Below are 13,490 nucleotides of genomic sequence, written 5' to 3' on the forward strand. Positions count from 1 at the left end.
GAATGCTACAGCAGCAAGGAAATCTCCATTTATGACCAAGGACACCCTTCAGGCTTTCCCTCAGAAAAGAAACAACATAGACATCAACGGCTATGGAACTTTGACTCAGAAGAAACTAACTTGAAGAAACCTCCCAGGGAGGAAACACTTTTTCGAGAGCATCCGTTGGCAAGAGGAAGTACAGAAAAAGGAACTGGAGAAAGGAATGTTGGACATGTCAAGGCCAATGTCCATTCAACTCCCCAGAAACAGGTACTAAATGTGTGGTGGGTACTGTGTTTCTAGGATTAGATTATTCATCAACCAGAGTAGGACTGCAGAGCCCATGATCAGTGACATGATATTTCCTGGATGGAGAGTCATACTCATTAGCAAGTCATTGTTGATGACGATCGTTCTGTAATCATTTATTTTGGATTTTAAACTGGAGGCATATGGGGTTTCCATGTAACTGAAGGGGCTCAATGATTAACTTCTAAGTATTTCTGTCGCATGGAGATTTCTTCTAAGAGAGATTTCCTGGATAGTAATGGGGGTTTATTTACAGTGGGAGAGCTTATGAGCAAACAAAGTAAACAGTATACTGCATTAGGTTTTCAGATTCTGGAATTTTGGGGTTAGGAGGCTGAAGGGAAACACTCAGATTCAAAGAAAGCTTTTATTTGGAAAATATCGTATAAGTTTTATTTGAAACAGAATATATAACACAGTTACTCATGAGAAAGGAAATGTTTTAGTATTGTTTTTAAAAAAAATCATTGGTACACTTCAGAATACCACAACCACCATATATCACATCTCAAATTAACCAAACTTAGAAACCCCAAATTATCGAGAAGTATTTTAACTAACTTTCATTCTGTGCATCAGCATCAACTATCGGCTTCCATCAGTTCACAGATAACGAATAGGAGGCAAAATTGCTGGTCTTTGAGAACAGCCTGAGTGCTCAGCCTTTTTTCAGACAAAAAAATACCGAAATGTTTTGATTCTCTGGTTTGTATTTACATCAACTGTTGCCAATTGTTATCCTTGAAAGAAATCAAAGTTACCACTTCCCAAGGTCCTCTCCTCAATAGCCTCACTGCTAAAGGCAGAGATGCTGCTGTGTAATGCAAACAAGTGCAAAAACTAAACTTGACAAGACACATTACTAATATCAGTCATGTAGTGGCACTTCAGTGAAGTGGTGCTGTCTGGCAATATCAGGGAGTCAAATGGAGGGCAGTATAGCTCAGAACATGCTTCATGTTTAAACCGACTGAACATTCTAATTATGGTAGCTTGCCAATGCTCCAGACTTTGCAGGTGAGCACTATGTGCATCAGATAAGTCGGTTTGATTGTCAACCAGAAAAGGATCCAAGAAATATTATGGAAAGGCTATCAAACTGAGATTTACCTAAAGGCTGATATCCTTGCCTTGAAGGTCCTCCAAATGGGTTGCGTCCACTGAAGCTGCTGCCATCGATAGCTCCATATGACATTGCTGCAGTGTTGAATGGAAGTCGAAGGAATGCACCTTTGAAGAAAAGGCAAGTCACGAGAGATATTAAAAGCAATTCAACAGATTCCTCTCTCTCAGCAATTCCGATTTAAATAATTCATTAGATTAAAACACATTCATGTCATAGAGCCCTCATGCCCTCTCTTCCCTCCCACAGCAGGAATAGGATCCCCCTCATCCTCATCTACTATTCCTCCAACATCTACATGCAGAAGATCATTAACCACCATTTCTGCCAACCCCACTGGGATGTCACCACCATGTACAGATTTCCCTCCCCTCCCTTGTCAGCCTTCCACAGGGACTATTCCCAATGGCACTTCTTGGCCCACTCCCAACGTCGCCTTATCTTCCCACAGTACCTCCCATGCAACCGCAGAAGGTGCAACACATGGCTATTTCCTTCCTCACCCCTCAGTATCTAAGGGCCTAAGCACAGCTCCACACAATCTCGTTTACTGCATCTGCTGCTCACAATGTGCTCGCCTTTACACTGAGGAAACAAAGTGTAGAATAGTTGACGACATTGTAGAACTCCGACAATCTGTCCGCAAAAATGATCTTGAACTTCTAATTACCTGCCACTTCACCACACCACTCTGTTCTCTGACCAATGACAGCACAAGCTGGATGAAACCCCAGTTTCTGCTTGGGAACCCTGCAGCCTTCTGGATTTAATACTGAGTTCAACAATTTTCCAGCTTCTTAATCCAACACTCATCATATGAGCTGCTGCCACACACAATGGTCCTTATTTGCAGCTACTCATTTTCCCAGGCCAATCTTTACACTTTGTTTATTTCCCCCATTACACCTAACCTTTTTTCAGCATATAGACCAACCTTTTCCCAGTTGCAATCATGAATCTATCTACCTCTACCCTCAAAATATTCAAGGACTCTGCTTCCATTTTCAGGAAGACAATACTCAAGACCAACAATCTTGTGTGTGAAATCATCTTACTTTATGTCTTTTTTAAATGGGTGACGCCTTTTATTTCATTTTCCCATGAAAGGAAACCTTCTCTCCACACCTACCTAGTCAAGGTTCCTCATGATCCTCATTGAGGAGGGGAATATGTGCAGAGCCTTCAACTCCTATTTAGTTATCCTCCACTATTCACAACTGGAGGTGGCAGGACTGCTGAATTTATTAATGACCCATGGGTTTGGGATTTACTGTATATTGCATGCTGCTGTGTGATGTGAATCCATAGCCCAGTAGTTTGTAACTACACCAGACTGGGATCTCATTTTTAGTCATGGCTACTGCTGTGCTGGTGTGATCTCTTCTACTCCTCATTGAATCAGAGTCGGTTCCCTGGCCTGATGCTAAAGTCAATTGAAGGACATGCCAGACCATGAAATTTCAGATTTCAGAGTTGAAAATGAAAGGAAGGTTTGTTTTTAAAAGTGTGAGTGATAGTTTATGGTTTCTTTGCTGCGGCGATTTCATGGGAGTTGTCTGCAGATGTATTCTTTCTACCCTCTTGGCTTTTTTGTATGTGGCTCCAATTCAAGAAGTTTTACCAATCCTCAAGTGTTATGAGCCTTCAAATAATGGAGATGTTTCACCTTTGGCTGTGAGCTTAAATGTCTGCTTTCTCAGACTGTACTTTATGCATGTCTCTGGCTTTCTGACCAGATCTTGTGGCCAAAGATATCAGGCAATATTGGGGAGGTGGTGGTGGTGATGGCGGTGGTGGGGCGGGGGGGTTCAAGCTTGGGGGCTTAAGCAGGAGATCAGCCATGATCATAATGTAAGGTGGAGAAAGCTTGAGGATTGAAAAGTCTACTCCTATCTTCTGTTTCTATGTTGCGAACTTGATCATCAGAACACAGTGTTTACATCTGCTGACGACTCAAACAAACATGACTAACTGAACACAAATGCTCATAACTCAGTCTTTTAACCAACTGAAGGATGTATTTTAATAGATAAGGAACAACGACAATGTTTTTGCAGACATCAAGAATTTTGCAGGGATGCAAACATGATTGTCATACTCCTAAAGGCTGCATTCATCTGCTGTTGAAATTCTCACCTATTACTTTATTATTTCCAGCCTTTACTATTCCAATATTCTGTTGTCCGGTCTTTCATCCAACAAAACCCCAACTGCATCTAAAACTGTGCTGCTCTGATCTTGATACCTTTCCCGCCTGACTGACATTTGCTCCTGGTCCAAAATATACACAGGTTTTAAAGTTTTCAATCTTGTTTTGAAATCTCTTCTTGATCTTGGCATCAGTTGGCCGGAAGACTGGTTCAAGATGCAGATTAATGCCAACAGCATGGGTTCAATTCCCACACTGGCTGAGGCTACCATGAAGGGCATGCCTTCTCAATCTCTCTCCTCACCTGAAGCAAAGTTCACCAGTCATCTCTCTCAAATGAGAAAGCAGTCCTATGGTCTGGTAATGCTGCCTGATCCGCTGTGCTTTTCTAGCACCACTCTAATCTAGACTCTCATCTCCAGCATCTCCACTTTTGCCCATGGTCTGGTAAGACTATGGCAGCCCTACATCCTTCTATCCTAAGGCTTCGTTATCCAACTCAGTGTGGAATTCTGCTCACTATTTCTCCTTTGAAAGGGTGTTAGATGGAAATTTAGAGGCAAACACTACACCACGTTTATTATGACAAATTGAAAACATCCATTAAATACATTCTGCAGTAGGACCCACCGAGCAAAAAAAAACTTGATGAAAAACAAAGATTTCAGGAAAATTCAAAAATATGTTTAATAGGATGTACGCTGAGAGTATAGGGGTGTAGTTGGACACAGTTAAATGAAACTGTGCCCTTCACTTGTTCTCACTGCATTTTCTGCACAGAAGCTGCAAAAGGTGTTGATGAAAGCACTAATGATATTAATAATTAATAGGATATTTAAGAATTCACAGAAGGTATTACCATGGAGTAATATGACAAATGCTATTAAGTCTTAATGGCAAAATAATTAGGATACAACACATTTTGAAGAAATTACACTTTTAAATAGGGCTGTGTGGAAAGATACAGACTGTAATGCAGCTATGTTCTAATTCATTGATTCAAAGTTGCTCACACAAGTTAAGAATAAAGATTTTTTAAAAATGAAAGCAGAGCCTTGAATTTCAGTGAACCTATAAAAACAATAGCATTTTGAAATTTAATCAAGGGTTTACTCCTGCGAATGTAAATGTTAAATGAAGAAAAGGGAGACAGATTGGAAGCAGAAAATTCTGAAGGACAGGACTAATCAATTCATTGGAAAGGTAGGGATTGATCAGGATAGTCAACAGGAATTTGTTAGAGGGAGATCCTATCTGAGGGAACTCTCCTGTGGTGTAGTGGTAGTGTCCGTACCCCTGGACCAAGAGACCCAGTTTCAAGTCCGCCTGCTCCAGAGGTATGAGAGAAAGTCTCTGAACAGGTTAATTAGAAAAGCAGAAGATCCTGTCTGACAAATTTTTGAAAAGGTGCCAAAATATATTGATGGGGATACTGCAGATTGATATGGTTTACATGGACTTCAGTGAGGTCATTGACAAGATCCCACAAGGAAGAGTTGTCCAAAAGGTAACAGACCTTGGGCTCCAAGAAAAGTTGGCAAACTGGATCTAAACCTGGCTTACAATTAGGAGGCAAAGAGTGATGGTGCAGGGTTATTTTTATATTCGAGGGCAGAGTAGGCTATGGGCCAAGTACAGGTAAATGGGCTGAGTGTAGTTTACTGTCTGCTAGTCGGTATAGACATGGAGAGTTGAAGAGGCTGGTTCAGTGCTGTATGAATCTGTGACTCTGAAGGAAAGGAACAACATCCATTAATTTGGTACCTTCCACAACCACAGATAAATCTGAATACTTTGCACCCAGTGCAATATTGTGGCAATATTTTCAAAAGCAACCTATTTAGGGATGTCATTCCACTCCTCAGGGATTTGAACTTAAGCGTTGGCTCAGATGTAGGGGCACAACTATGTGCCACAAGAGCCACAGAATATGAAATATATAAATAAAAGTTAAATGCTTTGTAATATGCTGTAGTGTAGTGTCACAAAGCTGTTTCCTTTTTTCCAAAAGGTGTTCTTTTCTCAACGATACTATGCCCTTGGTTTTCTCAGACGGGTTGTAAATGCTTCCGGTGCCAATTAGACTGGTTCGGTATAGAGATTAAAGGGTACTGAGAGTCCTTTTTAAAAAAATATGTAAAGAGATGAGATTTCAGGATAAAGTAATCATGTTTTGAAGTGACCTGCATAAAGAAAGGAGAGTGGTCAGCTCTCTAGTTGGACAGTTCAGTTTAGTCCAGAACTACTTGGGAGTTCAATACTGAGTTGTGTGAAAACAGTGTCTCTCTCTCTCTCTCTCTCTCTCTCTTCCCCTCTCTTTCTCTCTCCTTCTGCCCTTCTAACTTCCACTTGTAAGCATTTGTTCCATTTGTACTGGTTTTTAAGGGAGTTTGCTTATTGGGACTGTTGTGTCTATCCAGAACAGCATAATCAGGTCTAGTTTGGATAGACTGAGTTCCGCAGGGTTTTTAATTATGTTCTTTGTGTTTCATTGTGTAATTTTTTGAATACATTTTTGTCTGATTTAAAACCTGGTTGTGAACTCGCTAACTTTACCCTGGTAATTTTCACTGCACACTTACCGAAACAAATTGCAGAGTTATGGCCTGGGGCTGCTTGCTTAAGAATATTTTGAGTGGTCTGGCCTGGTCCATAAGAGATTGGGGGTCCTTTACCAAATTTTAAATAGCAAGTGTAGGTGCTAGTGTCTTCATTTCAAGTGCTGGTTTTGGTTGGGTAGACAAAACTTGGGATAACAATGGCTCTTTCAGTCGCCAAAAGTTTTTTGGATATGGATGTGGTCTCTTTGGAAGTTTGGTAAAAGGTGAATAAGACCAAGCTGCTGAAATTAGCAGACAACTTGAAATGAGAACTGCCTGCTTCTGTGAAAAAAGGAGAAATAATTACAGCAGAAGCTCAGCATTTAAACTTGCTGGAGAAACCATCAGAATTATAAAGTTGGCAAGAATTTGATGGCAAATAAAGCAGCTTGAATTAGAGGTGAGAGATAAGGAAAGGGCAGCAGAAATGAAACAGCTTGAGTTACAAATAAAAGCAGAAGGAAGAGAAAAACAAAGAGCAGAGAAAGAAAAAGAGTGAGCTTTTGAACTTAAAAAACTGACACTTAGAAAGGAAATGATGATATGGAGATGCCGGGGTTGGACTGGGGTGTACAAAGTTAAAATTCACACAACACCAGGTTATAGTCCAACAGGTTTAATTGGAAGCACTAGCTTTCAGAGCGCTGCTCCTTCATCAGGTAGTTGTGCTTCAACAACCTGAAGGAGCAGCACTCCCAAAGCCAGGGCTTCTCATTAAACCTGTTGGACTATAACCTGGTGTTGCGTGATTTTTAACTTTAAAAGGAAAGTCAGCTTAAAAAGCTGGAGATAAAGGCTGAGGGTAGGCTTAGTGAGAAAGAGAGTGAGGATGAGCAAGCCCCTGGTAGTCAGAAACCCAGTGGTAAAGTGCTTAAGTATGTTCAAGCATTGCCTACATTTTATGAGAAGGATATGGAAGCTTTCTTCATTTAATTTTAAAAGGTAGCTAAACAAATGCAGTGGCCAGTGGCCATGTGGGTTTTGTTGATCCAAAAGAAACTTGTAGGTAGGGCGAGTGAGGTATTCACATCACTATCAGAGGAGGTATCTGGGGGGTATGAGGAGGTGAAGAAAGCCTTTTTAAGTGCATATGAGCTTGTACCAGAAGCCAATAGACAACATTTCAGGAATCTAAGGAGGGACCCTGGTCAAACCTACATAGAGTTTGAAAGGATCAAACAGAGTAATTTTGATTGGTGGCTGAAAGCTTTAAAATTGAGCAAACCGATGATGCCATTAAAGAGGCGATTATTTTGGAGGAATTCAAAAATTCACTGTCTGAAGTAGTGCAATCTTATGTGGAAGAGCAGAGAGTTAAAATGGCATGGTTAGTTGTTGAAGTGGCTGATGATTATGAGCTGCTCCATAAAACACGGTTTGACTTCCAGAATCCATTTCAGTCCATGAGGGATGGAAATTGGAGCAAAGAGAATTCCTCACGTGGAAAGGGAAAGATAGATCTCAGTGAAGATCATAAGGATAACTTACCACAGGGTAAAAAAGATACCCTTGAGGGGGACAAAGAAGTTAAAAAGTTCCGGTGTTTTCATTGTAATAAAGTGGGCCACACAAAGTCACAGTGTTGGTGGGCTAGGAAAAAACCAGATGTAGGAAAATCAGACAAGCCTGGGAGGTTTGTGGGGCTAGTAACAAAAAGCACAAGGGAAGTTAGACAACTGCCTCAGAGAGGCACAAGATGATCAGAGTTTGATTAAGGAGGAAGTGCCAAATCTGCTTAAAAAATATACATGCAAGTTTAATCACATAAGCCAGGAGCAGTAGGTAAGGAGGTTAGATATTCAGGGAAACACGATCCTCTCAGTCTATAATGCTGAAGGGTGGGGCGATATGTACTCCTGACAGATTATTGCCAAAAAAGGTATTGGTGACAGGAATTCATGGTGAGACAAAAACTGCTCAATTATGTAAAGTGAGGCTAGAGAGTCCAGAGAAGAGTGGTGAATTTGTGGTTGGAGTACCAGACAAACTCTCAGGTCCAGGAATACAGTTTGTCCTTGCAAATGGCATAGCTGATTCACCGGTAGGCATGCTGCCTACTCTAGTTGAAAACCCAATGTAGACTCAGGCAACTAAAGAAATGAAGGATCTTTATTCAGGAATTTTCCTTGATTGTGTAGTCACAAGATCACAGAAACACAAGCTGAAGCAGGAGAGATCAAATGGCACAGATCAGGAAGCTGACATAGCTTTATCTGAGACCTTTTTGATCAGCTAAGTGGGACCATGCAGGAGAAAATAGGTAAATATGCAAGTATCTTTAGCTCTGTTAAGCTGATTAAATTACAGCAGAAAGATGATAACTTAAAACAGTTGTATCAAAAGGCATTGACAAAGAAGGGGAGTGAATGTATTCCTGTGTTTTATTACTAAACAATTGATATCTTAATGAGGAAATGGAGACCATCACACATTCAAGCAGATGAGAAATGGGCAGAGATTCATCAAATCATTTTGCCAGTAGGGGAGAGAAAGGGGGTGCGAGTGGCGTATTAGCTACCACTTGGAGGTCGTTTAGAGGTGAGGAAAACACAGGCTAAAATACAAACACATTTTTACAGGTCTGGACTACACAAGATGCAGACGTGTCATACAAAAAGTGGGAATGAATATTAATTAACAATAATGGATGTATCGACTAGATTTCCAGAAGCAACATCATGCAACATCATAGCTAAAAAAGGGTTGGAGAAGAATTACTTACATTTTTTACGAAATACACAGCACCAGAAATCCAGTCAAATCAAGGATCAAACTTCACATCCAAACTATTCAAGGTGGCTGTGGATAACTTGGGAATAACGCAATTTAAATCTACTGCATACCATTCGGAATGGCAGGGAGCACTACAGAGATGGCATCAAACATTAAAGACCATGTTGCGGGCCTCTGATCAGGATTATCCAGATGATTAGGATAAAGGAGTTCCATTTGTACTTTTTGCTATCAGAGATGCACCGAATGAATCGACCAAATTCAGTCCATTTGAATTAATGTTCGGATATGAAGTAAGAGGACCTTTAACATTGACAAAGGAGAAATTAATAAGTCAGAATTCAGAGACCACCCATTTGGACTATGTGTCAGATTTTAGGAACAATTTAAGCACAGTTGGCTAGACAGCATTTAAAGGTTGAGTCAAAACTGTGGTGCTGGAAAAGCACAGCAGGTCAGGCAGCATCCGAGGAGCAGGAGAATCGACATTTCAGGCATAAGCCCTTTATCAGGAATGAGGCTAGTGGGCCAAGGCGTTGGAGAGATAGATGGGAGTGGAGTGGGTAGCTCAGAGTGCTTCAGGGCAGATGAGTTGATCTGAGGGTTGCAGTGAGAGAGAGACTCACTGAGATGCTTGTAGAAAGAGGAGGAGAACTTCTTCAAGGTAGGCATCTTCGGAAGAAGATTCGCAGTAAGTTTAAAATCAACTAGGAGGAAGTGAGTACCGCAGATGCTGGAGATTAGAGTCAAGAGTGTGGTGCTGGAAAAGCACAGCAGGTCAGGCAGCATCCGAGGAGCAGACCCATCACCCTCCCATTTATCTCTCCACCCCCGAGGCTCCCAGCCTCATTCCTGATGAAGGGCTTTTGCCCGAAACATCGATTTTCCTGCTCCTTGGGTGCGGCCTGACCTGCTGTGTTTTTCTAGCACCACACTTTCGACTCTAATCTTCAGCATCTGCAGTGCTCACCTTCATCTAGCATTTAAAAGTATCACAGCATACAATGAAACAGGAAGTGGATATGAAATCACAAATTCACAATTTTGCAATTGGGGATAAAGTATTGGTGTTACTTCCAGTAACAGGTGAGCCTTTAAAAGCAAGGTTTAGTGGACCTTAACAAATTGAGAAGAAATTGAGTCAGGTGAACTACTTGATAAGGACTGCAGACAGGAAGAAATCTCACACAGTGTGTCATATGAATATGTTCAAAAGGTATTTTGATAAGGAAGGAAAACAAGAGAAGGTGTTAATAATTACAGCACAGAAGCAAGAAGCAAGTTCAAAGGATTCTGAATGGGACATTCCTGAAATCAAATTTGACAATGAGGAAGTTGTCAAAAATTGGGATAAATTATTGAGCTACCTTCACAAGAAAATCAAAATGGGGAGATATGCTGAAATAAACAGGGAAGTACTAACCTAATTGTGCACGATGTAGAGATAGGAGGTACTGTTCCAAATAAGCAACATCCTTATCAACAATAACCTTCTAAAGTTGGCACAGATTCAGAAGGAGATAGAGCGCCTGCTCCAAGATGGCATAATCAAAGTGAGTTACAGTGACCGAAGCTCTCCTATAGTCATGGTGCCAAAGGCAGATGGTACCCAACAGTTTGTGTGTGGACTATCGCAAAGTCAATGCAGTTACAAAGACTGTTGCATATCCAATTCCACGATTGGAGGACTGTGTCAAAAAAGTCTGACAAGTAACTTACATTTCTAAGTTGGACTTGCTCAGAGGCTACTGCCAAGTACCTCTGTCAGAGAAAGCAAAGGTCATTTCAGCTTTCGTAACACCAAATGGACCATGTCAGTTCAAAGTCATGCCATTTGGAATGCAAAACACTCTAGCCACATTTCGAAGACTCACTCATAAGGTCATTGCCGGATTGCCCAACTGTGTGGTGTACATTGATGACCTGGCGATTTTTAGTCACTCATGGAAGGAACATTTACAGCATTTATCAGACTTGTTCGATCAACTTTCGAAGACAGGCTTGCTGGTAAACCTAGCTAAAAGTGAATTTGCCACCTTCCTGGGCCATGCTATTGGAGATGAACAATTACCCCATGGGATGCGAAAACAAAAGTAATTGGTGAATTTCACACACCGTCGACGAAAAAAGAAGTACTACAGTCTCTGGATTGAGTGGATTTTCCCAAAAGTTTGTGCTGAACTTGAGTAATGTGACTGCTCCACTCACCAAATGGTTAAAACAGGGCAAAATGTTCTAGCGGACAGTGGACTGTCAAAAGGCATTTGACAGCCTAAAAACTGTGTTAACCACTGCCCCAGTATTAGCCACACCAGATTACACAAAGCCTTTTAAGGTGGCTATCGATGCCAGTGATGAGGGTGTCAGTGCGGTGCTCCTGCAGGAGGATAACAAGGGAATCAAAAGACCCATCAGGTATTTTTCCAGGAAGATGAACATTCATCAACAGAAATATTCAACAGTTGAGAAAGAGATTTTAGGCTCGTTGTTGGCATTCCAATATTTCAGTGTTTATATTACCAGCAATGCATCCAAGACAATCGTATACACTGATCACAACTCATTGACACTTGTGGAAAGGTTTAAGGACAAAAATGCCAGACTTATTAGATGGAGCTTGATATTGCAGCCATTCACTTTGACAGTTGTGCATGTGGCAGGTCACAAAAACGTGATTGCCGATATGTTATCGAGACTCGAATGAGATACGGAGGCATTCGGTGGCAGGTGTGCCATGGTTTGAATTTGCATGTCTTTGTGCGTATTTGTATATTTATAGCGTATGTCTGTGGTGAAACTACTAACTGGGTTTTCGAAGGTTTTTAAAAATGAAGCCCTCATTTGGTACTGAGGGCCGTTTTTCTTTGAAGAGGGAGGTGTCACAAAGCTGGTTCCTTTTTTCTAAAGGCTGTTCCTTATCTCAAGGATACGAACGCCCTTGGTTTTTTTTCAGAGGGGTCGTAAATGCTCCCGGTGCTGATTAGACTGGTTTGATACAGACATTAAAGGGAATTGAGAGGCCTTTTTGTTTATATGTAAACAGATGAGACTTCAGGCTAAAGTGATCACCTTTTAGATGTGACCTACATAAAGAGTGGTCAGTTCTCTAGCTCGGGCAGTTTAGTCCAGAACTAGTTGGGAATTCCACAGTGAGCCGTGTGAAAACAGATTCTCTCTCGCTCTCCCCCTCCTTCTGCCCTTCTGACTTGAAACTGTAAGCATGTGTCCCATTTGTAAAGGGATTTGCTTATTGCGATTGTTGTGTATATTCAGTTCAGCATAGTTAGGTCTAGTTTGGATAGACTGAGTTCTATAGGGGTGTTTTATTCTGTTCATTGTGTTTCATTGTGCAATTTTGTGAATACATTTTTGACTGTTTTAAAACCTCGCTAACTTAACCTGGGTAATTTTCACTGAACACTTACCAAAACAAATTGCAAAGTTATGGTCTGGGCTGCCTGCTTTAGAATGTTTTGAGTGGGCTGGCTTAGTCCATAACAGTAGGGAATTGTGGCAAACCAATTTGCACACATCAAGCTCCCTCAAACAAAAAAGTGAAGTAATGATTAGATAAATTATTCCAATTCGATTGATCAAGGGTCAGCATTAGTTGGGATTTTGGGGGAAACACTACTCTCCTTCAAACGTTGTCATAGAATCTTTTATTAGAGACAAAAATAAAACTGGAGATGCTGGAATCCAAAGTAGACAGGCAGGAGGCTGGAGGTGGCGAAGTTGATGTTTCAGGTGCAAACCTTCTTCAGGACTGGGGATCAGTGTAGGGAGAGCTGCAGATAAAGGTGGTGGCGGGGGCTGGGTGGTGAAGTGGGGACAGGTGAAGACAGGTAGAGGGTATGACCTGGTTGGTCAATGGGAAGAATGAATCTGGTTGGTGGCTGAAAGAAGTGGAAGGGAGGGGAGGGGGGCTGGGGAGAGAGTCGAGGGATGGGAAGGGAGGTTGTTTCACATTAGAGAACTCAATGTTGAGTCCTCTGGGCTGTAGGCTGCCCAAGTGGAAGATGAGATGTTGTTCCTCCAATTTGCAGTTTGGTTCGTTGTAGCAATGGAAGATGCCAAGGGTGGTCATGTTGGAAAGGGAGTTGGAAAGGGAATTAAACGGGCAGTGACTGGAAAGTCCGGTTGGCCACGGGCCCAGCTGAGATGCTCGGAAAAACATTTGGTGTCCCTGAAGTAGAGAAGACCACATCGGGAGGACATAATGCAGTAAATTAGGAGGGAAGAGAGGCAAGTGGACCTCTGTCGCACCTGGAAGGACTGTTTGGGGCCCTGGATGGAGATGAGGGGGGTGATGTACCAGCAGGTTTTGCATCTTTTCCGGTTTCAGGGGAAAGTACCTGGGGGTTTGTGTGGGGGGGTGTGGGTTGGTGGGCTGAGTGGCGCAAACCAAGAACTGTCGAAGGGAACGATGCTTGATGGAAGGCAGGGAGAGGTGGGGAGGGGAAAGATGTTCTTTGTGTTGAGGTCTAGTTGGAGTTGGTGGAAGTGTTTAAGGATGATGCATTGTACACAGAGACTGGTGGGATGGTAGGTGAGGACAAGGGGAACTTTGCCTTTATTGCATTTGGTGGGTGGG

General features: G+C 41.8%; 1 protein-coding gene across 1 annotated transcript in view; it reads right to left on the reverse strand.

Moving 5' to 3' along the window:
- Positions 1-13,490, reverse strand: part of tsnare1 (T-SNARE Domain Containing 1) — a 596,230-nt gene that overhangs the window by 452,100 nt on the left and 130,640 nt on the right. The window contains exon 3 of the mRNA XM_043687537.1: positions 1,402-1,521. Within this exon, the coding sequence (XP_043543472.1) occupies positions 1,402-1,521 (120 nt within the window). The remainder of the gene's footprint in view (positions 1-1,401; positions 1,522-13,490) is intronic.

This window comes from Chiloscyllium plagiosum, chromosome 4, assembly GCF_004010195.1.
Source record: "Chiloscyllium plagiosum isolate BGI_BamShark_2017 chromosome 4, ASM401019v2, whole genome shotgun sequence".
In the NCBI taxonomy this organism is placed as follows: Eukaryota; Metazoa; Chordata; class Chondrichthyes; order Orectolobiformes; family Hemiscylliidae; genus Chiloscyllium; species Chiloscyllium plagiosum.